This window comes from Falco biarmicus, chromosome 19, assembly GCF_023638135.1.
Source record: "Falco biarmicus isolate bFalBia1 chromosome 19, bFalBia1.pri, whole genome shotgun sequence".
NCBI classification, from domain to species: Eukaryota; Metazoa; Chordata; class Aves; order Falconiformes; family Falconidae; genus Falco; species Falco biarmicus.
In genome coordinates this window covers 2212379-2234441 of record NC_079306.1, presented here as the reverse complement: position 1 = coordinate 2234441, position 22063 = coordinate 2212379, and the positions used below count along the sequence as shown (strand labels likewise).

At 65.4% G+C, this 22063-nt stretch overlaps 5 protein-coding genes across 5 annotated transcripts; 3 read left to right on the top strand and 2 right to left on the bottom strand.

Moving 5' to 3' along the window:
* Positions 1 to 500: 500 nt before the first annotated feature.
* LOC130141239 (retinol dehydrogenase 16-like) lies at positions 501 to 3046 on the bottom strand. The gene is made up of 4 exons (XM_056322031.1): positions 1927 to 3046; positions 1530 to 1788; positions 929 to 1092; positions 501 to 834 (listed from the first exon to the last, which is right to left on the bottom strand). The coding sequence occupies exons 1-4, from the start codon at positions 2240 to 2242 to the stop codon at positions 605 to 607; spliced, it is 969 nt and encodes a 322-aa protein (XP_056178006.1). The 5' UTR covers positions 2243 to 3046; the 3' UTR covers positions 501 to 604.
* A 150-nt stretch (positions 3047 to 3196) lies between these two features.
* LOC130141238 (retinol dehydrogenase 16-like) lies at positions 3197 to 5944 on the bottom strand. The gene is made up of 4 exons (XM_056322030.1): positions 5042 to 5944; positions 4645 to 4903; positions 3776 to 3939; positions 3197 to 3607 (listed from the first exon to the last, which is right to left on the bottom strand). Exons 1-4 carry the CDS (start codon positions 5355 to 5357, stop codon positions 3390 to 3392), a joined length of 957 nt encoding a protein of 318 aa, XP_056178005.1. The 5' UTR covers positions 5358 to 5944; the 3' UTR covers positions 3197 to 3389.
* Positions 5945 to 6072: 128 nt separating this feature from the next.
* Positions 6073 to 9983, top strand: PRIM1 (DNA primase subunit 1). The gene is made up of 13 exons (XM_056322026.1): positions 6073 to 6218; positions 6379 to 6536; positions 7764 to 7873; positions 7979 to 8052; positions 8289 to 8425; positions 8492 to 8550; positions 8627 to 8737; positions 8841 to 8931; positions 9015 to 9159; positions 9243 to 9312; positions 9392 to 9474; positions 9554 to 9652; positions 9773 to 9983. Exons 1-13 carry the CDS (start codon positions 6116 to 6118, stop codon positions 9790 to 9792), a joined length of 1260 nt encoding a protein of 419 aa, XP_056178001.1. The 5' UTR covers positions 6073 to 6115; the 3' UTR covers positions 9793 to 9983.
* A 231-nt stretch (positions 9984 to 10214) lies between these two features.
* Positions 10215 to 21778, top strand: NACA (nascent polypeptide associated complex subunit alpha). Its single transcript, XM_056322028.1, has 8 exons — positions 10215 to 10361; positions 10899 to 10970; positions 19600 to 19685; positions 19814 to 19891; positions 20396 to 20542; positions 20797 to 20925; positions 21274 to 21396; positions 21650 to 21778. Exons 2-8 carry the CDS (start codon positions 10901 to 10903, stop codon positions 21662 to 21664), a joined length of 648 nt encoding a protein of 215 aa, XP_056178003.1. The 5' UTR covers positions 10215 to 10361; positions 10899 to 10900; the 3' UTR covers positions 21665 to 21778.
* Positions 11036 to 19593, top strand: LOC130141234 (nascent polypeptide-associated complex subunit alpha, muscle-specific form-like). The gene is made up of 2 exons (XM_056322025.1): positions 11036 to 18329; positions 18440 to 19593. Exon 1 carries the CDS (start codon positions 14962 to 14964, stop codon positions 18223 to 18225), a length of 3264 nt encoding a protein of 1087 aa, XP_056178000.1. The 5' UTR covers positions 11036 to 14961; the 3' UTR covers positions 18226 to 18329; positions 18440 to 19593.
* Positions 21779 to 22063: the final 285 nt, after the last annotated feature.

The following is a 22063-nucleotide window of genomic DNA, read 5'->3' as shown; positions in this document are numbered from 1 at the left end:
GCACAACAGCTTTGGGGATCTTTGCAAGGAGCAATTCTCTCAGCTCTCCCCAGAGAGGGAGCAGTGAGCCTGGAGGATGCCAAGGCTGGTGCTGCAGAAAGCACTAGGTGTGAAGGGGAAAACATCTTTAACCATCTCCCAGGGCAGCAGCATCCCTCCGGCATGAGCCAGCGATAGGGAGCCAGAGCACCGCCGGCACCTGCGACGGTCCCACAGCTGCCATCAGCCATGCCCATGGTGTGGACTGGCCCCTGAATCCAGCTGCAAGGAGAAGCTGGATCCCCCAGTGCCGCCACCACCCCCTCAAAGGGCTGCGGATACGATCCTGTGCCGCAGCTTGGGCATCCCCGGCCGTGCGGCTGCTCTGGGCACAGCCAGCACCCAGGGTCCTGCCACCGGCTAGTGGGGACCCACCAGCACCACATGCCCCGGCAGGGTGATGGCCCGGCGCCGCAGCCAGGCAGCTCTCAGACACCTCCAAGGCTGGGGTTCACCGCGGGCAGCCCCTTGCTTTGCACCAGCTTTATTGAGCACATTAACAGGGGCTGGAGGTGAGCAGGTGCCCGTGTGCACTGTGTCCGCATCCCCAGTCTGGTGGCCACCCTCAGGGGTGCCCAGCCGTCCCCCCGGCCAGGACGGGCAAGAAGAAGCTGATGATGGTGTCGCTGAGCCAGGCTGGGCAGTAGCTGAGCGGCAGGAAGACGAGCCGGGCGTCCCAGCCCGCCGTGTAGCGGCTGCGGGGGAAGTGGGCGAGCAGCGCGTGTGCCATGGCATCGGTGACAGGGGACAGGCAGGAGCTGCTCAGGCGGTGCAGCAGGATGGTCCTCCTGGCATCTGGGTGGGCAAGGCGGGGGGGTCAGCCCAGCGCGGCACACTGGCAGTGCTGGGGTTACCGGGGAGTGCTGGGACCACGCGGGGATGTACTCACAGGTCTCCAGGTAATGGTGGCCGTAGGCTGCCTGGGTTTCTGCCGGGAGCTGCCCCCAGACGTGCTTGAAGCCGTTGACCAGAGTGGTGGGGTTGACTATCTCTGTCCGGAAGGCGCCGGGTTCGATGATGGAGACCTGCACCCCGAAGGGTCGCATCTCACGCCTGGGTGGGGAGGGACCGTCAGCCCCACGGAGGGAGCCACCACCCCAAGCCGGGCAGGGGCTTTGGGGGGACCGAGCTATGCAGGGTGAGGGGGAACTGTGACCCCCCCTGCCATCCCTTGGGTGGGCGTGGGAGAGCCCTCTCCTTGCTCAAGAGTTTCCCAGAACTTTCTCTCTGATTGCAGAGCTGTTGCTCCGGCTGTGCCCCCATTTCCCAACCCGGGGGTGACAGTGTTGGTGTTTCACAAGCCCCCATCTTGCCTCGCTGCTGCTTTGCTCGGTGGGGAAGGACGTAACTGGGTGCAACATAAAACCTTACGTGGGGAAAGTGGGGCAGAGGCGCCCGGCACGCCTACACCTGCCAGCACACACCCAGCCGCTGGACAAGCCCCGGCACAGGGGCACACCAGGGGCCACCGACCACCACCACCATCATACCGGAGACTGTCGGAGAAGGCCTCCACACCAAACTTGGAGATGCAGTACCCCCCACCGAAACAGGAGATACGACCCAGGATGCTGGCCACGTTGACCACCCGGCCCCGCGCCCGCCGCACCAGGGGCAGGAGGCTCAGCGTCACCTCGATGAGGCCAACCAGGTTGACATCCAGCACCCTGACGAAGTCGTCCTTGGTCAGCCACTCATTCGGGGCAGTAGGGTTGCTGATGCCTGCGTTGTTCACCAGCCCCCAGAGCCCTGGGGAGAGGGGACGGGTTGAGCCGAGGCTGCTGCCCTGCCCACGGTCCCGTGCCAGCCCCGGCTGTGCCGGCACGGGTCGGCGAGGTGGCAGGAGGGCTGGCAGGGGTGACGATGGGGGTGGCCGCCCCGTCCTACCTTGGTCACCCACATGCTCCCGGACCCAGGCGGCGGTGGTGGCGATGCTCTGGCTGGAGGTGACGTCCAGCAGGAGGGTCTGCAGGCGCGGCGAGGTGGCCGCCCGCAGCCGCGCAGCCCCGGCCTCGGTCAGGCAGGCGGCCAGCACCCGCAGCCCACGCGCGTCCAGCTGCTGGGCCAGCAGGTGCCCGAAGCCGCTGTCGCAGCCCGTGATCAGCACGTACTTCTCAGAGAGCCCCGGCACCATCTGCCGCTCCCGGTGCCATCGCCGCAGCAGGAACAGCCCCACCAGCACCGCTGCCAGGTACAGCCACATCCTCGCGCACCAGCACTGGCTCAGGGACAGCCCTCTCACAGCCCGCGTTTGTGCTGTATATATAGAGGCCGGTGAGGATGCCCGGCCCCAGCTGGCGCGTTGGGCAGTGCTGGTGGGAGAGCCGGGTGCCAGTGGTGCTCTGGTGCACGCCGGAGCGTGGGCAGGATTGCAGCAGCAGCTGGAGAAAGTTTTGCGTCTCGCAGCTGTAATCTATGGCTTCATGTCGCACAGATCCGCGAGCCTGGAGCTCTGGTGTGGCCTCTGATGGCTGTTTGTGCCGGCAGGGTGGATCCAGCTGCCCCACGGAGCCGGGCTTGGCTGACCTCCAAACACCGACGGCAGCACCCGGTTGCCGAGTTCTCCCTTTGCTGGCTGCGCTGTGCTCGCCTGGCTTCGGTCTGGGTGGGGGTGGTGGCTTTGTCCCCTCACCCCAGGATGGGCCCTGCGTGAGGAGGTGGCAAAGCTGCTGGGGTGACCCAGGACAGAAGGGGTGTCCCCAGCCCCACCATGCCCAGGCACCGTTTGCTGGAGCAGGGCAGCCGTTGCTGACCGGGTGCTGCGGGTCCGCAGAGCCGCGCACAGAGGCAGGGGCTGCTCGGGATGTCCGAGGGGCAACGAGGAGGAGGAGGAGGAGCAGGACTCGACCAGAGGCTGGCCAGCCCTGCCCAGGGGGAAACCTGCCCAGGATTGTGCTGGGCTGCTTTTTATTCGTGTGTGTTAACTTCTGGAGCACTGGCTTGGGTGAGTGCAGCTCTCACACTCCAGTGAGGGCTAGACCCTGCACGGAGCAGGCGCTTGGGGGAACAGCCAGAGACCCTGGGAGCTCCCATGGCATGTCACGGCACAGCACAGCGTGGCATGGCACAGCCAGCAGCAGCACCGGTGATGTCAGAAGAGCAGGGACACAGCCCCGGTGCCGCAGCCCCTGCCAAGGCTGAAACGAAGCCAGCCAGGTGGGGAGGAGGAATTGTCTTTATTCAGAAGCAAACGGCTCTGCTAGCAGAGGACAGCGGGCTGTGAGGTGTACACTGAGTTCGAAATTCAGGAAACTATCGGCACAGTCTCGGCTGCGGCGGTGCTGGGTCCCATCCTGCGCTGCCGGCCCCGGCTGCCGCTGCCTGTCGGCTGCCTGCCCCGCATCCCTGCCTCAGGCATCCCGGGCAGGCCTGGGGTAGGACCAGGTGAGGACAACGTCGGTGAGGGCGGAGGGCAGGTAGCTGAGGGGGATGTAGAGCAGCTTAGCGTCCCAGCCTGCCGAGTAGCGGGTGCGAGGGTGGCAGCTGGTCAGCGCGTGCTCCATGCAGTCCGTGACCAGCCTCAGGTTGGAGCTGTATTTCTTCTGTATGTTCCTGAGCGCTACTGAAACTGCAGAGGCAGAAAGCGCTGCTCAGCCTGCCGGGCTCGGACCCTAGAGCCAAGCGCAGCTGAAGGGCTCAGGGGCACGACAGGGCGGTGGGACACCCCGTGGCCCCAGGGATGTGCCTTGTGTCAGGAGAGAAACAGCATCGCTTCACCTTTAGGTGAGGTACTTACACTTCTTCAAGTAATTCTCCCCATAACTCGCTTTCATTTCCTCTGGGAGCTTCTCCCAGGTAGAAATAAAACTCTTCTCCAGGTTCTCGACGTTGGTGATCATCGTCTTGAAGTAGCCTGGCTCAATTATGCTGACCTTCACCCCGAAGTTGTGCATCTCAAGCCTGGAAGGGATCACGCCCCATGGGACGTGGGACCAGCACCCGGGCGCATCTGCCACCCGCCGGCATGGGCTGTGGTGGGCACCGGCTCTGGCGCAGGACGCACGGCAGCCTCATGCCAGAGGTCCGGCGGGGGGAGCCCGACCACCCCAGCAGACCCCCTGCCAGCCCCAGCATGTGTCCAAGGTGGTGCGTGAGCAAACATCTGCTGAGTCTGGATGGGATGGGGCCAAAGCAAACCTCAGCACCGCGGGGCCATTGCCCGCAGGATCCGGCATGGGGGCGATGGCCGATGGGGGAGGCTCAGCGCCGGGGCGGGCAGCGCCAGCTGGTGTGGCCACAGCCTCCCTGCCACTGGGAAGCCATTGGGTGGGGGAATGAAATCAAAGCTCTGCCCGGTCCTTTGTACTCCTGTACCCTGGGCTGCCTCTGCATGAACTTGGCTGAACGTGGAGCAGAGGCCGCCAGCAGCAGGCAAGGGTCCCTCCCAGCGGGGGATCGCTCCCACGGGACCCAAGGCCCGCAGCTGTGGCACAGGGCGCTCTGCCCCCCACTCTGTGTGTTAAGCATCCCCACAGCCCCTAAAACAAACTCCACCTGCGCTCGTGGTCGCAAGAGGAAGGGGCTGGAGAGATGTAGGCTCTGCTGGCCAGAGCCTGGAAAAGCAAACTGGGAAAGCAGAGCAGGGGACAGCCGTGCCAGACTTACCGGAGACTGTCGGAGAAGGCCTCCACACCAAACTTGGAGATGCAGTACCCCCCACCGAAACAGGAGATACGGCCCAGGATGCTGGCCACGTTGACCACCCGGCCCCGCGCCCGCCGCACCAGGGGCAGGAGGCTCAGCGTCACCTCGATGAGGCCAACCAGGTTGACATCCAGCACCCTGACGAAGTCGTCCTTGGTCAGCCACTCATTCGGGGCGATGGGGATGGCGATGCCTGCGTTGTTCACCAGCCCCCAGAGCCCTGGGGAGAGGGGACGGGTTGAGCCGAGGCTGCTGCCCTGCCCACGGTCCCGTGCCAGCCCCGGCTGTGCCGGCACGGGTCGGCGAGGTGGCAGGAGGGCTGGCAGGGGTGACGATGGGGGTGGCCGCCCCGTCCTACCTTGGTCACCCACACGCTCCCGGACCCAGGCGGCGGCGGTGGCGATGCTCTGGCTGGAGGTGACGTCCAGCAGGAGGGTCTGCAGGCGCGGCGAGGTGGCCGCCCGCAGCCGCGCAGCCCCGGCCTCGGTCAGGCAGGCGGCCAGCACCCGCAGCCCACGCGCGTCCAGCTGCTGGGCCAGCAGGTGCCCGAAGCCGCTGTCGCAGCCCGTGATCAGCACGTACTTCTCGGAGAGCCCCGGCACCATCTGCCGCTCCCGGTGCCATCGCCGCAGCAGGAACAGCCCCACCAGCACCGCTGCCAGGTACAGCCACATCCTCGCGCACCAGCACCGGGAAGAGACTGGGAGCCGAACCGGCAGCGGACGCCGGAGCCGACCCGGGAGCGGACCCGGGAGCCGAACCGGCAGCGGACGCGGGAGCCGAACCGGGAGCGCTGCGAACGCGGGACTGGGCGGCTCAGGCCGGACCTTGGCCGTGCCCGCGCGGCTGTCAATGATTAATTAACGCGGCCAGGAGCGGGGGAAGGGCCCCGGTGCAACGGCGGCGGGAGAGCGCGGGGGCGGCCGTCCCCCTCCCGATCCGGTCCAGTCCCCTCCCCCGCCGCCCGCCCCCCCGGGGCTCGGTGGCGTCGCGGTGCTGCCACTTCAAGCCCGGTGGGCGGCCGGTCCCGAGGCTGCGGGCTCTGCGCGGGGGTCTGCTCCGGTCCTCGGGCTGCCCGGGGGTCTGCTCGGGTCCCGGTGCTGCGGGCTGTGCGCGGGGGTCTGCTCGGGTCCCGGGGGTCGGCTCCGGTCCCGGGGCTGCGGGGGCTGCTCGGGGGTCTGCTCCGGTCCTGGCGCTTCCCTCTGGCAGCAGCCGGGTCGGGTCCGGTCGCAGCCGTGCGCCCGCCGAGGACCCGTTAAACCGGGAGCGGGGCAGCGCCTGCGGGTTCCCGCACCCCCGCGCTGCCCCCCGGGACCCCTCGGTGCTTGGCGCGCCCCGCGCTGCCCCCGCCCCGGGGCCGGACTACAGCTCCCGGCGGCCCCCGGTGCCCGCCCCCGGTGCCCGCCCCCGCCGCTTCCCGCCGCCACCCGCCATGGCGCCGTTCGAGCCGGAGGCGCTGCCCGAGCTGCTCCCAGTCTTCTACCGGCGGCTCTTCCCGTACGGCGCCTACGGCCGCTGGCTCGGCTACGGCGGCGGTGAGCGGGGCGGGGGGCAGCGCGGGGGTCCCGGGGGCGCTGGGGGTGCCGGCGGGTGGGTGCCCTGACCGGGCTCTGGGGCACCGGGGGGAGCAGGGCGGGGGGGAGCTGGGGGGGAGGCAGTGAGGGCCCCCCCCCCAACCCGCCCGCGCCCCCGCAGTGGTGAAGAACTACTTCCAGCTGCGGGAATTCTCCTTCACGCTGCGGGACGATGTCTACGTGCGGTTCCAGTCCTTCGGCAGCCCCCAGGAGCTGGAGCGGGAGCTGCAGAGGACCAACCCCTACAAGATCGATATCGGGGCCATCTACTCCCACCGGGTGAGTCCTGCGCCCCCCCGGCACCGCGACCGGGAGCCCCGGCACCCTCACCAGGAGCCCCACCAGTAGCCATGGCATCCCAGCTGGGAGCTCTGGCACCCCAACTGGGAGCCCCAGCAGCGTGGCACCCGAACTGGGAGCCCTGGCACCCTGACCAGGAGCCCCACCAGTAGCCATGGCATCCCAACCAGTAGCCATAGCACCCCAACTGGGAGCTCTGGCACCCCAACTGGGAGCCTCAGCATCATGGCACCCCAACTGGGAACCCTGGCACTCTCGCCAGGAGCCCCGACTGGGAGCTACGGCACCCTGACCAGAAGCCTCCAGCACCATGACCAGGAGCCCCAGCACCATGGCATCCCAACTGGGAGCCCTGACCAGTAGCCCCGGCACCCTGTCCTCTAGCCCCGGCACCCTGACCAGTAGCCCTGGCACTCCAACTGGGAGCCCTGGCACCCTCACCAGGAGCCCTGACCGGGCGCTCTAGCATCCTGACCAGGAGCCCCAGTGCCCTGGCACCCCAACTGGGAGCCCGGACCAGTAGCCCTGGCACCCCGACTGGGAGCCCCGGCACCCTGTCCAGTAGCCGTGGCACCCCGACTGGGAGCCCCAGCACCATGTCCAGTAGCCATGGCACCCTGACTGGGAGCCCCGGCACCCTGTCCAGTAGCCATGGCACCCTGACTGGGAGATCCGGCACCCTGTCCAGTAGCCATGGCACCCTGACTGGGAGCCCCGGCACCCTGTCCAGTAGCCATGGCACCCTGACTGGGAGATCCGGCACCCTGTCCAGTAGCCATGGCACCCCGACTGGGAGCCCCGGCACCCTGTCCAGTAGCCATGGCACCCCGACTGGGAGCCCCGGCACCCTGTCCAGTAGCCATGGCACCCCGACTGGGAGCCCCGGCACCCTGTCCAGTAGCCATGGCACCCTGACTGGGAGCCCCGGCACCCTGTCCAGTAGCCATGGCACCCTGACTGGGAGATCCAGCACCCTGTCCAGTAGCCCTGGCACCCTGACTGGGAGCCCCGGCACCCTGTCCATTAGCCATGGCACCCTGACTGGGAGATCCGGCACCCTGACCAGTAGCCATGGCACCCTGACTGGGACCCCCAGCAGGAGCTCCGGCACCCCAACCGGGAGCCCTGGTGCCAGCTGGCCCCAGGGGGACACAGCCCCAAGCTCATGGGGTCCCCAGCCAGCGCTGAGCTCATCCTGTCCCACAGCCCAACCAGCACAACACGGTGCACCTGGGGGGGGCCTTCCAGCCTCAGGAGAAGGAGCTGGTCTTTGACATCGACATGACGGACTACGACGACGTGCGGACATGCTGCAGGTTCCTGGGGGTGTTCACAGCACAAGCTGGAATAGCTGGTGGGTGTTGGGGGGGGGTGTGAACGGGCACGGGGCAGCCCTCTGACCCACCACGCTCTGCCTCCAGCTCAGCTGACATCTGCTCCAAGTGCTGGACCCTGATGACCATCGCCATCCGCGTCATTGACCGCGCGCTTGTGGGTGAGGGTCTCGGGGACCTATGTGGCCCCGTCCTCATGCACTGAGGATGCGCCCAGACCATGCTTTGCCCCATAGAGACACCAGGGCCCCAAAGCAGGGAGCGGGGCAGCGCTCTCGTGGGGCTGGGGGGAGCAGAGGATGCGCTGGTGCCCGGCGGGTTGGCAGCGCTGCCAGGCTTAGGCAGACGCTGCAGCCCATCCCAGCGCGCTCCTGCAGCCTGGCTGTTCCCTGCGCAGAGGACCTGGGCATGAAGCATCGTCTGTGGGTGTACTCGGGCCGGCGGGGTGTCCACTGCTGGGTGTGCGACGACGCGGTGCGGAAGTGGTCCCCGGCGCTGCGGGCGGCCACCGTGGAGTACCTGAGCCTGGTGAAGGTGGGTGCGCGCAGGGCCAGGCACCCCCTGCCCACTCCCCAAGGTTGACCACCGCTGTCCCCCCAGGGCGGAGCAGAGACCGTGAAGAAGGTGAACCTCTCCGAGCCCATCCACCCCTTCATCAGGTTGGTGGGGACACCCTTGCCCAGCCCCTACAGCCCCCAGCCGTGGGGTGCTGAGCCTCTCCCCACTGCTCCGCAGGCGGTCGGTCAGCGTGGTGGAGAAGTACTTCGAGGCGTTCGCACTGGTGAGCCAGGACATCCTGGGCAGCCCGGAGAGCTGGGAGAAGGTGCTGGCACTTGTCCCGGAGGATATCCTTCCCAGAGCGGCCCTACCATCCCGGGTCTGGAGGGAGGGTCCCTGCGGGTGGAGCGGGGTCGGCCGTGTCCGTGATCAGCCTTGACCACCGGCCACAGCACCGTGAGCTGCTGCAGGGCGAGTTCCCCAAGAAGCGGGACTCGGTGCAGCGCTGGGAGCTGCTGAAGAGCAGGATGGAGCGGACGCGGGTAAGTGGCTGTGGAGCTGCCCCAGGCAGGGGGCCAGGTGCTGCTACCTGCCCCGCTGCCCCCTGACCCACCTATCCCCACAGCGGGGGCCGGGGGCCGGGAAGAACGCGCCGTGCTATGCAGACTGGGAGATCATGCTGCAGTACTGCTTTCCCCGCCTCGACATCAACGTCAGCAAAAGCATCGGGCACCTGCTGAAGAGCCCTTTCAGCGTCCACCCCAAAACAGGTGGCTCTGGTGGTCTGTGGGGATGGGGACCCCTGGGGACCCCCGGGGCCGGGACCCCCAGCAGCGACTCCCCTCTCGTGCAGGTCGTATTTCGGTGCCGCTGGATCTGCAGAGGCTGGACCAGTTTGACCCATTTGCTGTCCCCACCATCAGGTACGTGAGCAGGGCAGGCGTCACAGGGGGTCCCGGCTGTACCGGCAGCCCCCCACACACATCCCACCGTCTCCCACAGTTCCCTGTGCCACGAGCTGGACACAGCTGGCCAAGACGGGGAGCAGGATGGTGAGGAAACGGAGCCAAAGCGCCGTGTGCGGGGTGAGTGGGGCCGGGGCTGGGGCACTGGGGGTCCCCACTGCCCACTCTTGTTCCCACTCAACCCCCTGAATCCTCCCAGACTATAAGAAGACGAGCCTGGCGCCCTACGTGCGGGTCTTCGAGCAGTTCGTGGAGGAGATGGAGCACGCCCGGAGAGGAGAGCTGCTCCGCAGGAGCGGTAAGTGCCAGGCAGGGATGCAGCTGGCAGGGGGACCCTCAAGGGGACCCCAAAGGGGACCCCCATGGCTCTGAGAAACTGCTCTTTTTCTGTAAAAATTCCCATTTCTCCTCTCTGCAGACCTACAAGGAGATTTCTGAGGCCTCCAGGCTGCCATGGGACCAACTGCCATCACCAATTCCGGTGTCATCACCTCCACCGCCAGCTGCCGGGGGTCCTGGTGCCTCGGAGCTGGGGCGCCAGCTCCCTGATCCCCTCCCCCCAGCCCCACGCGGGCCCTTCCCACCTTTTGTACCTTTTCTACGCAAAGACCATTAAATGTCTGTGGTCACCCGCGTGCCTGCGCCCGGGACGCGCCCAGGTGGGAGGGGGCCGGGGTCCCTGCCCCACAGCGGGGGGGATTCGGCTGGCACCCGGGGGGTCCCTGCCATACAACCGGGGGTCCTTGCTGGCACCCACAGGGTCCCTGCCCCACAGCCAGGGGTCCTTGCTGGCACCCGGGGGTTCCCTGTCAGCATCCGGGAGGTTCCAGTCCCACGCGCCCAGGGCCCGGCCCGGCCAGGGCCCGGAACGGTGGAGCGCGGCCTTCCGGGCGGGGCGGGCTGCTGGGCCGCTGCCCCTTGCCCCGGAAGTGCTCGTCCTCCCGGAAGTGGTGCCTCCAGCCGCTCTGTCTCTTTCCGCCGCCATCTTGGGCCCTGCTCCCCGCACAGTGAGTCCCGCCGCTGTTATCCGCCGCCATCCGCCGCCACCCGGGGTCGGGGCTGCTGCCGGGGCTGCCTGCTGCTCGCGGGCCGCGGCCGGGCCGGGAGGGGGGCGGGAGGGCGGCGGCGGGCCCGGCCGAAGCCGCCGCTGGGGCCATGGTCGCGCCGGGAAGGCCGGCGGGGACGGCGCCGCGCACCGGGAAGGAGCCGCCCGCTCTGGGGAGAGGGGAGAGGCGGCCGGGGTGGCGGGCCGGGCCCCCGGGGGAGACCGGCTCCGCAGCCCGGCGGGGGAAGCACCGTTGGCAGCCCCGGGTGGGACCGGGCTCGGCCCGTGCTGTTCGGCGCTCGGGGCCCGTTGGGCCCGGGGTGTCCGGGACCGAGCGGGCAGCTGAGCCGTCCCTCCTGGCCTGCCGGTACCGGGAGGCGTTCAGTGCCCCAGGCAGCGGCTGGCGGGTGGCTGTGGGAAGGGCCAGGGACCGGCGGCCGCCCTGGGGCTGTCCGGAGCCCCGGCGAGCCCGGGCCTGGTGCGTTCTCCCTCTCCCCAGAAATGCCTGGCGAAGCTACAGAAACCGTCCCGGCCACGGAGCAGGAGCTGCCGCAGCCGCAGGCTGAGACAGGTGAGGCGGGGGCGGGGGGTGTCGCGACTTCGGGGAGGGGGCGAAACGTGCTACGGGGGGGGAACGGCCCTGCGGCCCCCGGGCCCCCAGTCGCTTTTAAAGGGGAAGGTCGGATGCTGGTGTGTTTCACCCCTGCCCGGTGGGTTCTTGGGTGACACGGGAGCGGCGGAGCCAGGGCTGGGGGTCCTCGGGGGGCGAGGACCCGGTGGCAGCAGGTGCTCTGCTCCGTGTTACCCCAGGGGTGCTGGGGGCTGCACCAAGGCCTGAGGGTCTTTCTCAGCTTCTGCATCGTTGTGCCGTGGGCCGAAGGAAATGGTGTTCCTTCTGTAGCTTCTTACCCCAAAACACATCGGTATTGCTAAAGTCACGTTATTTGTGGGCCCTCGTGTCCCAAACTATCAGGGAGAGCGCTGTATCGGCACGCTCTGTACCTTGCTCGTATGTTCCCATACGGATTTGGGTGTTGGAGCAGTGCAAGTGGGAGGAGGGCGGCCGGAGCTGGGTTGAGGTGCAGCCGCGTGGTGACTGGGACGTTCAGAGATGCCTACAAACGTTAATAATCCCTTTGCACACTGGAACCGGTCGGGTCTGGGAAGGTGACGCATGGCTCCATGTTGGAATCACAGTGCGGCTGGGGAGTGTTGCTGTGCTGGTGGCGGGGGGCGGCCCAGGGATTTGGGGCAGCTCAGAAACACGCAGGCGGGGGAGCGCGGGCTCCTGTGCCCGCCGTGGGGCAGGAGGTGGTGCCCAGCCTGCGCTGCCTGTTGTGCTGCCCAGCTGCCTTGATGGTGTCCCAGGTGCTGCGGTGCAAATGCTCTGCCCAGGTTTCCTGCGTCTGCTCCAGGCCATGGGAATATGTGACCAGGCGTTGTCACCCAGCTTGGGGGAACCAGGTGGGGGCACGGTGGTGGATGGAGTCTGTCCAAAGGGCGCCTTGGATTTGGGGAACACGAGGGAAGTGGGACCTTCCCTCCGGTCGGGAGGTGCTGGCAGAAAGGCCCCTGGGAGGAGACGGCCCCCCATGCCCAGTGCAGCTGAATGACAGCTGTCAGTGTGACAGCTGCGGTTTCGGGTCCTGGGGAGCTGCTGTACTTTTGGTCTCTCTCCAGGCGTAGCTGGGATTCTTGCGTGGGGGCACTTAGCAGCGTGTCCCCCCTTCCCGGAATGGCTTTTCTCATGGTCTCAGGCAACAACTGGCATGTTTTCTCCTCTTGAGCACTGCTACCCTTGAGTGACTGACAGCTTCATGGAGGAGACAGAGGTCAGTAGAAGCCGGCAGTGGGCAGCTTGTGCTGAGCAGGAAATGCAGGACCTGTTCTCCGGCCCTGGGGCAGCAACACGGGCAGCTGCAGAGGCTGGAGCAGCTGCGGGGGGACCGTTAGGTAGGTCTGCAGGTGGAGGGGGGGTGTGGGTGCGACGGCTGTCACATCTGCCTTGCCTCTACTCAGCCGGCTGTTCTGAGATCCGGCAGCACAAGAGGAGCTGGGGGTGCTGGCGCAGATCACCCCGTGGGTGGGAGTCGCAAGCAGTTTCCTTTGACATTAGTCTTATTCTTTGGAGGTTGGCTGCTCCATGGAAAGCTTGTGAGATTGGGTGCAGCAGTCTCTAATCCAGCAGTAGAGGGGGTTTGGCTTTGGGATGTGGGCAGCCAGACCGCGGAAGGCTCTGCAGCCTGCTTGTTTGAAGCATCCCTTAAAAATTATATGTGCTTCTTGACAATCCTGTGAGGCAGGGCTGTCAGTGCAGAAGTGGTGAATTGAAATATTGTGCTTATCACAGGAATGTCCTCAAACGGTGCTGGTGAGGTGTTGGTGGAGTTGGAAAAGGAACAGGAGGAGCTGGCAGGGATAAATGAGCTTTCCAGAAAAGGGTGTTGTCTGAGTAGCCTGTTCTGTAAAGGTCTTGGGACCAGCTCAGCTCTTGGCAGGTTTTGTTTCTCCTTTTTGAGGCGCCAGTAAGTTCTCTGGAGCAGGAAGTGTCCTGGCACCCGTTGGCACGAGGCACTGATGTCTGGCACTCATTGAGTAGCTGCTCAGCTCCAGGCAGGTTCCCGCCTCCTCCCACCATCCCACATTTCAGGGTAGGCGGGGGAAATGGGGCGTTGGAATCATCTTTCAGGGCCAGGCCGCTGTTCTTGGACAGAGAAAGGGATGTTGCCCACAGAGGAGGCTGCTGTGAGTTCCACGCACATGTTGCTGCTTTGCACGGTAGGGAGGCAAGGACTTGAGTCTGTGATTAGCCCTAATTGCAGCATGGGAGAGGTGGGGCAATGGAATCGCTGGCAGAACCCCTGTCGCAGGTCAGCGGGTGACCTGTGCAGAGCTGGATGCGGCTGCAGCGGTGAGCCGGTGCCCCGTGCGGAAGCAGGAGGAGATCTGTCGTTCCCTCGATGTGCTGAGGTCTCTGCAAACCTGACTGTGGTTTGGGCTCCGCAGCTGTTGGTGGCTTCTCCTTGGCAGCTGGCCTGGCAGCGCTCCCCTCGCTGTCCCTGCCAGCGGACCTGCCGGGACACGCTGCCTTCGTGTTCGGGGTTGGTGCCGTGCACGGGGCTGGAGCTGCTGAGGGGCGGGTGTGTGGCTGGGCCGGTTCTGCTCTCCCGACTGGCAGTGGTGCCGGTTACGCTGGTCGGACAAGCGCTGCTCTCCCTGGCTCTCACAGCCCTTTCCCCTGAGCGGTTCCCTCTGATCCTGAGCTGGCGTTCGGGAACGCCGGGCTCTCGCCGGGCTCCCAGCGCTGGCTGGAGGCAGGCACGTGCTGGGGGAGCTGGATGGCAAGTGCCCTCCCTCAGTGGGACTTGTCTTAACAAACTGTTGTTCTCACCTCAGCTCCAGCTGCCCTTCCTCCCGCAGCCCCTGTCGCAGCACCAGGTACTCAGGACCCTCCTCGTTAACACCTCGTGTGCCACATTAACCAGAGTTTGCTGTTCTGGGTGGTTGCAGTTACATTAACCCTAACAGCTTGCACAGGGGAGCGCAGGTCACTGCGTGGGAGTCAGGACTCGGGGTCCTGTCCCCTCAGTGCGGTTGAGCCACGCCGCTCCCCTGTGTCTTGGTGTCCTCGTCCCTGAAGGGCGTGTGCCTGCCAGGAGGGGCTGCCTGTGTCCCACTGGGGCTGGAGGGAGGGGGCTGCCTGCTGCCAGTGCGCTCCTGGAGCAGTTATGCATGCCAGTGTGTTCAATTTGACTTTTCCTTCCTATCCTCGGGTGGGTCCTTGTTGCCCTCCCTGCTCCTGCCAGCCCGGGATGCCATTTCCCAGACTCGGGAGCAGCGCTGGGGCTCTGGCCAGGCCTCCGGAGCTGCATGGAGGTGGTGGCAGCCCCTTTGGGTAGGGAAGAGCCAAGGGTAGAGCTGGCAGCAAAGCCTGGCCCCTGGCCTGCTGGGGGCTTCCTGGCGTTTCAGGTGCCACCCCGTGCCGTGCCAGGGTTCCCTCTAAAGAGGGAAGCCTGGGGTGGCAGTGCTGATCCCAGCAGCGGGTTTTTTTCATTTGTCACTTGTGCCCATCAGCTGGCTTATGCTGGCACGGCGCTCTCTAGAATTGGTGCCGGTTTCTAGAAGTGGATGAACGCCCCGGTCTGCACTGGGTTGGTGGGTCGGGCAGACGTTCCTCTGCTGCCCTAGAGGCCAGGCACGAAGGCTGGGGTAGGCCAGGGCCAGGACGGGGCCGGCTGTGCTGGGCACGCTGCCTTCTGCTGGCCTCCCCTCCCTCTCTCCCTGCTCTCACGGGTTCACTCTGTTTCTCTCCTTTAGCTGTTCTTCATGCTGCTCATTCCCCACCTCTGACTCCATCTCCGGGCCCCGCTGGCCAGGCTCTCCCAGCGGAGCCGCCCAGCCCTGCCGCGACTCTGCCTGTCCCTGCTGGGCCCCCGGCCCCCGTTTCCCCACCTGTGGTCCCAGCAGCAGCGATCCCCGTGTTTTCTCTTCCCCCCCAGCTCCCTGTCCCAGCTCTGCAGGTCCCAGTTACCACCTCCCCTCCTCCAGCTCCGCAGTCCCCAATGGGTTTTGCAGCCCCAGGATCTCCAGGGCCTGCCCCAGTTAGCCCAGTGTCTCCGGGACTCCCAGCCCCAGTGTTGCCTGCTCTGGCCGCTGCTCCTGCCGCAGTGACGGTGGCCCCCCTCGCCCCTGCCATGAGCCCTGGCTCTCCCCCCACAGCTCTCACTTCTCCTGTGAAAGCTGCCGTCCCCATGAGCCCCACGGGAGCTGCAGCCCAGGCCCCTCTGCCTGCCCCCACAGCAGCCTCCGCAGCCCCCGCCGCTTCCCTGGCCCCCGGGGCAGCCCCGGCTGCTCTCCTCCTGCCCCCTTCCCTTCCCCTGACACCATCTCCCCCACCAGCGTCCCCCACTTTCCTGCCTGCTCCTGCCGCGCCTCCCGAGGCTGCAGCTTGTCCCCAGAGCCCGGGCTCTCCCCCTCTTCCCACAGCAGCCCCTCCGTGCCCTGTCTTGGCTGCCCCAGCAGTACCAGTGTCTCCTGGCAGCCCTGCCTCCACCCTGCTGGCTTCTGCCTCAGCCTCTCCCCGAGCCCCAGCCCCCAGCTCTCCCCTGCCCCCCCCAGCTCCTCCCCAGTGCCAAGCCCTGACCAGTGCCATCTCTCCTCCTGGCTTCCTGGCTGCCCCCGTGGCCCTGGCCCCGTTGTCACCTGCTGCCCCTCTTGTGCCAGCTGTGATGTCTCCTGGGAGTAATGCTATTGCCCCGCAGGGCCTGACCCCTGGTGCTCCAGTCTCTCCACTGGTTCCAGTTGCTCCTTCTCTTGCCCAGACCTGTCCTGTGGACCCTGTCCCAGTGGCCCCGGCTGCTGCCCCTGCAGCTCTGGGAGAGCCAGTCCCTCCCTCCATGGCCAGGACACCTCCTGAGGGCCCGGACCCTCAGGCAGCGCCTGCCGCTGTGGCCGTTCCCATCGCTCCTGCCCTGTCAAAACCCTCTCTGGGAGCTGCCCCATCTCCCCCAGGGCCACCAGTGGCAGCAGCCATGGCTGCTTTGGCTAAAGCAGCTCCAGTGAGTCCTGTCTCCCCACCGGTAGCTCCTGTGCCTGCTGCCCCCTCAGCCCCTTCCAGCTCCCCACCTGTCACACCAGCGATGGCAGCTCTGGCCACCCCTCCTGCAACCAGAGTGGCTCCCATGAGCCCAGTCACTGCCCTGTCAGCTCCTTCTGCCCCTGCCACACCAGCTCCACCAGCTCCGGCTGCCCCTTCTGCGGCCAAATTGCCACCTGTGAGCCCTGTCACTGCCACATCTGACCCCTCTGCCAGCTCCCTGCCTGTCACACCGGTGGTGGCAGCTCCATCCACCCCTCCTGCAGCCAAAGTGGCTCCCGTGAGCCTGGTTGCTTCCCCATCTACACCTTCTGTCCCTGCTATGCCAACTTCAGCTGCCCCTCCTGCAGCGAGGTCACCTCCCACCGCACCTGCCCCCTCTGCCAGCTCCCTGCCTGTCACACCGGTGGTGGAAGCTCCATCCATTCTTCCTGCAGTCAAAGTGGCTTCTCTGAGCCCGGTCACTGCCCCTTCTGCTCCTTCTGTCCCTGCCAGCTCCCCACCTGTCACCCCAGCAGTGGCAGCCCTAGCAGCTCCTGCCACCCCTCCCGCAGCCAAAGCAGCTCCCAAGAGCCCTGTTGCTGCTCCCTCGGCCCCTGCCACACCAGCTCCTGCATCTCCACCAGCTCCAGCTGCTCCTCCTGCAGCCAAAGCAGCTCCCAAGAGCCCTGTTGCTGCTCCTTCGGCCCCTGCCACACCAGCTCCTGCATCTCCACCAGCTGCTCCTGCAGCCAAAGTGGCTCCCAAGAGCCCTGTTGCTGCTCCCTCAGCTCCTGCATCTCCACCAGCTGCTCCTGCAGCCAAAGCGGCTCCCAAGAGCCCAGTTGCTGCTCCCTCAGCTCCTGCCACACCAGCTTCTGCTTCTCCACCAGCTCCAGCTGCTCCTGCAGCCAAAGCAGCTCCCAAGAGCCCTGTTGCTGCTCCCTCGGCCCCTGCCACACCAGCTCCTGCATCTCCCCCAGCTCCAGCTGCCCCTCCTGCAGCCAAAGCAGCTCCCAAGAGCCCTGTTGCTGCTCCCTCGGCCCCTGCCACACCAGCTCCTGCATCTCCCCCAGCTCCAGCTGCCCCTCCTGCAGCCAAAGCAGCTCCCAAGAGCCCAGTTGCTGCTCCCTCGGCCCCTGCCACACCAGCTCCTGCATCTCCCCCAGCTCCAGCTGCCCCTCCTGCAGCCAAAGCAGCTCCCAAGAGCCCTGTTGCTGCTCCCTCAGCTCCTGCATCTCCACCAGCTCCAGCTGTGCCCTCCACAGCCAAAGCGGCTCCCAAGGGCCCTGTTGCTGCTCCCTCGGCCCCTGCCACACCAGCTTCTGCTTCTCCACCAGCTCCAGGTGCCCCCCCTGCAGCCAAAAAGCCTCCCAAGAGCTCTGGTGTGGCTCCCAAGAGCCCTGTTGCTGCTCCCTCGGCCCCTGCCACACCAGCTCCTGCATCTCCACCAGCTCCAGCTGCTCCTCCTGCAGCCAAAGCAGCTCCCAAGAGCCCTGTTGCTGCTCCCTCGGCCCCTGCCACACCAGCTCCTGCATCTCCAGCTGCTCCCCCTGCAGCTAAAAAGCCTCTGAAGAGCAGCCCTGGCCCTGCTCCACATGCTCCCTCTGCCCCTGCTGCTCCAGTGCCAGCGGCTCCACCAGCCCCAGCTGCAGCCAAAGCGCCTCCCAAGCGCCCTGCTGCAGCCCCATCATCTCCTGCAGCCCCACCAGCTCCAGCTGCCCCCCCAGCAGCCCTGGCACCCAGCATGCCAGCTCCCACTCCAGGCACGGCTGCCCCAGCCCCAGGGCTTCCTGGTGCCCCCCCAAAGCCATCAGCCAGTTGTGCAGGCCCTGCTCCCCAGAAGCCAGAGGGCAGCCCTCCTGGCTCTGCCCCGGCAGGTAACCTTCCCTCGCCTGCCCCTTCTGCGCCGAGCGCTCCCCCTGCAAAGAAGCAGACCCCTCCTGGGAAAGTCACCAAGCCGTCCCCCCGCCCACCCCCATCCAACCCCCCCTCGAAGGCCCCAGCCCCTGTCAGCTCTGCCGTCGATGACGATGACCTGCCGCCTCTGATCCCCCCCGAGCTGCCCGCTGCCAAGCCGCCGGTGCAGCCCATCCTGGTGGACTTCTCTCCCCGAGCAGCCGTGGCCCCCGCTGAGGCCCCTGCTCCTCCGGCTAAGCAGCCTGTCCTGAGGAATGACAAGGGTATTTGCCACCTCGGTTTGCCGTGTGCATGGAGTGTCACTGGCTGCCCACCAGATACTAACCCGTAGATGGGGCGCTTGGCGTGTTGCTCTAGACGAATAGTCTGTGGAGGTGCCGCGGTGGAGGCAGGCCTGAACCGTGCCAGACCGGGCTGAACCTGCCCGAGCAGCCGGTGAGCCGGGGAATGGGGAAGGGAGATGCCCCGTGGCCGCGGGATTGGGCAGGTCAGGGCTCGGCATGGTCCAGTGCCAGCGAGTCAGTGTCACTAATGCGTGTTTTCAGGCACGGAGCACGGTGTGGCTTGAGGCATGGGTGCTGCGATTGTTGCCTGAGCTGGCTTCACACGGAGGCTCTGGGAAGAGCTGCCACGTGCCTGTACCCTGGGGGGGCTGTCTGCCATCCACCGTGGTGTTCCCTGTGTCTGTCTGCTAGCAAAGGGGAGCTACGGGCACTGCCAGTGCCAAAATGGGCCTGTCCCCACACACTGGGGAAAGTCCTTCGCCTGGCTGAACTGTTGGGGGCCCCCAGGCACACACCGACAGTCTGCAGAGAGCTTTGTCGGGGGCTCCTGCGTGCTCTGCACGGCCATGGGCACAGAGGCCCTTTCCAGAGAAGGAAACAGGACTGAATTCAGGTAACAGCTGCATGAGAGGACATCGTGGTCACCCTCTGGCCTCCTCTAAGGCTGGAGACACCCGGCTGTGCTTTGTTCACTCCTGCGTGGTCGGACACGGCTGTACGATGGTTCACAAGCTAATGGTGGCACTGCGGCAGTGGCACAGGAGCTGGCAGCCCTCTGAGCCTCCCCGGCTCCAGCAGCGTTCAGGACCTGGCACAGAGGCCAACCTGAGCGTCCAAAGATGCTGTTCCCTGGTGGGGATTTTCGAGGTAATTGCAAATCGCCTCGTGTAGCAAAGTCACGGAAAGGTGCAGAAGCCCCAAGGACTCGGGGATTCGAGTCTCAGTTCCATGCTGTGTGTCTGAGCTCCTGTAACTCCAGCTTCACCACTGCCTGAACAGAGGGAAACCGAGGGAGTCCCAGTCAGTGCCAGGCCTGAGGAGCGCTGCCCTGTGCTCCTCCTCCAGCCGCGCTGCCACGCCGGCCACCACGGTGCCTCAAACTGGGGGGAGCAGCTGGGGCTGTCTCCTGGGGCCTCAGCATTCCGGAGGCAGCGTCCAGGCATCTGCGGTGCTCTGGCAGCCCTTCCACCATGGTGAGCATGCTCAGAACAGGCTTTTGTGCTCCCTGCTGCTGATGGTGTTTGGGGTTGCAGAGAGCACTCCTTCCACCTGATCCTGCTTGACCGTGCGGGCTGGAAATGGTGTCAGCACTCAGAACCCCCAGCAACAAGGGCTGCACTGGAGCAGTGCAGTTCTTTGATCTTGCTGTGTCCCCTGGACCTACCTGAGCTGGAAAGAGACACGTGTGTTTGTTTCTGTAGGGTCTGGAACAGAGTCTGACAGTGATGAATCCGTACCAGAGCTCGAAGAGCAAGACTCTACACAGGCCACGACGCAGCAGGCACAGGTAGGGCAGGCGGCACACGCTGGCCATGTCCCTGCACCCAGCAGCAGCAGCAGAGCAGGATCCCTGCTGGTGCTGTCCATCACCACCTCGGGGTTGTCACGGATTCCTCTTGTTTTCTATCCTTGCAGCTTGCAGCAGCAGCTGAAATAGATGAAGAACCTGTCAGCAAAGCAAAACAGAGCCGGAGCGAAAAGAAAGCACGGAAGGTGAGGTGGGGTGGTGGCTGGACCAAACCTGTACATGGTGAACAGCCTGCCCGTGGGTGGCTGGGGTTTGCCTCAGGGTCTGGCACGGTATCCTCGAGTGCTGGGGCCTTTGCCCCACCTGCTGCTCCTCCCCTCCCGCCCCATACAATAGCAGCTGGGCGTTGGGGAGCCGAGAGCTTTGTATGACTTTCTGCCCTCATCAGGCCCCTGGGCAGGGGGACACCCCATCTGTGGGCAAAATTCCGTGTCTGGAGGGGCTCAGGGCTGTGCTACAGATCCTGCCAGTCCTGGGAGAGTTCCCTCCCGGGCTCCCACTGCATTGTCAGGCTAAAAGCCTGGGATTGCTTCTCCTCCACAGCAGTAAAATGCACATTTTCATTTGCAAGAGCACACCGATCGTTGGACCCGGGTCTCTGGAGAGCAGATGAGTGGATGCATCTTTACACAGGCTGGGCTGTCTCAGTAACTTCTTTCCCTCGCTTACTTTTCTCTCATGTTTTTCAGGCAATGTCTAAACTGGGCCTTCGCCAGGTGACAGGAGTAACCAGAGTCACCATCCGGAAATCTAAGAACATCCTCTTCGTCATCACAAAGCCAGACGTATACAAGAGCCCAGCATCAGACACCTACATAGTCTTTGGTGAAGCGAAGGTGAGCTGACTGCAGAGTGTCTGGCAGCTGCGTTAATCCGTGTTTGCAGCAGCTGCTCTGTGCCACTCCAGAGGGATGTGGGCAGACCGGGGGTGCGCGTTGAGGGCCAGCTTCCCAGCTGCGTTGTTCGGCAGAGCTGTTTGATGTGCTGGCACTGCTGCAGGGTGGGGAGCACAGCTGCGGCACGCCGAGCCTGCATGCTGGCATCCTGCTTTGCACGAGGCCAGCCTCACTCACACCTTTTCCTCCTCCAGATCGAAGACCTGTCCCAGCAAGCCCAGCTGGCAGCTGCCGAAAAGTTCAAAGTGCAAGGAGAAACTGTTTCAAACATCCAAGAAAACACACAGACTCCCACCGTGCAGGAGGAGAGCGAGGAAGAGGAGGTACGCCTTCCCCAGCCTGGTTCTGCAGGGCTGGGCACTTCACCGTGGGGCTGAGCCGGCTGCAAAGCCTCCAGAGTTTGTGTTAAGACCCATGGTTTTCTTTCCTCCATCCGTGTCTTCACCATGATGGGAAAAGGAGAGCACAGGGTCCTTCCCTGGGGGGATCGGGTCCCAGGCACTGCCAGGGGACTGTCCCCAGGCCTGGGCAGTACCCGGCCTTGCCTCCCAGCTTCTGTCTGCGTGGCCTGAGCAGGAGCTGCCCCAGTCCAGACAATCCCATTTCCCTCTGCCAGGCACGGAACAAACCGTGGTCGGGCTGGCGTGAACCCTGGGTTCTGTCTCCTTTAGGTTGACGAAACTGGCGTCGAGGTGAAAGACATTGAGCTGGTGATGTCACAGGCGAACGTGTCCCGAGCAAAGGCAGTCCGTGCCCTGAAGAACAACAGTAACGATATTGTAAACGCTATAATGGTGAGTGCCTGGCCAGGTGGGCCTGGCGCCCGGGGAGGAGGGAGAACCATTCCCGGTGGGATGTCCCTGGGGGGAGATGTGCAGCACGTAGTTCCCATGCGGCTGCTGCCGCACGTAGGGCATGAGCTGAGGGACGGGATGTGCCTCCCGCCTGCAGCCGTGGTGCTGGATTCCTCTGCGTGTCAGGGGCCGGGCTGTAGGGCTCCGTGCTGCCGGCAAGGCTGGCTCCTAACGTGCCTTTCTCTCTCTGCAGGAGTTGACGATGTAGCTGCCAGAGGGAGGAGCGTTTTTTGGTGTTTCAGAGAAAAGTAAAATGCAACTAAATTTAAAATTTGTACTATTTCTATCAATTAATAAAAGTTGTGGCTTATTGTTGGTGAAACACTTTCTGCTCCATGTTGGCTTTGCTACCTTCCCCTCCCTGGTAGCCAAGGTCCCAGGGTGGAGCCTTCCTCCCGGGAAGATCTCAGCACCGATACCCTGTCCCGTCCCGCTGCAGCGGAAGAACACCTGCCCGTTCCCTCATTTCCTTCCTGTCCTGGAGGTCGGCTGGCCATGAGCCCCAGTGTCACCACCATGCCTGGGACACTGGGTCCAGCCCAGGCCGTCTCCTTCAATAGACAGTGGGAGGTCCCAGATGGGAGGCGAGGAGCCCGCTGCAGGGTGT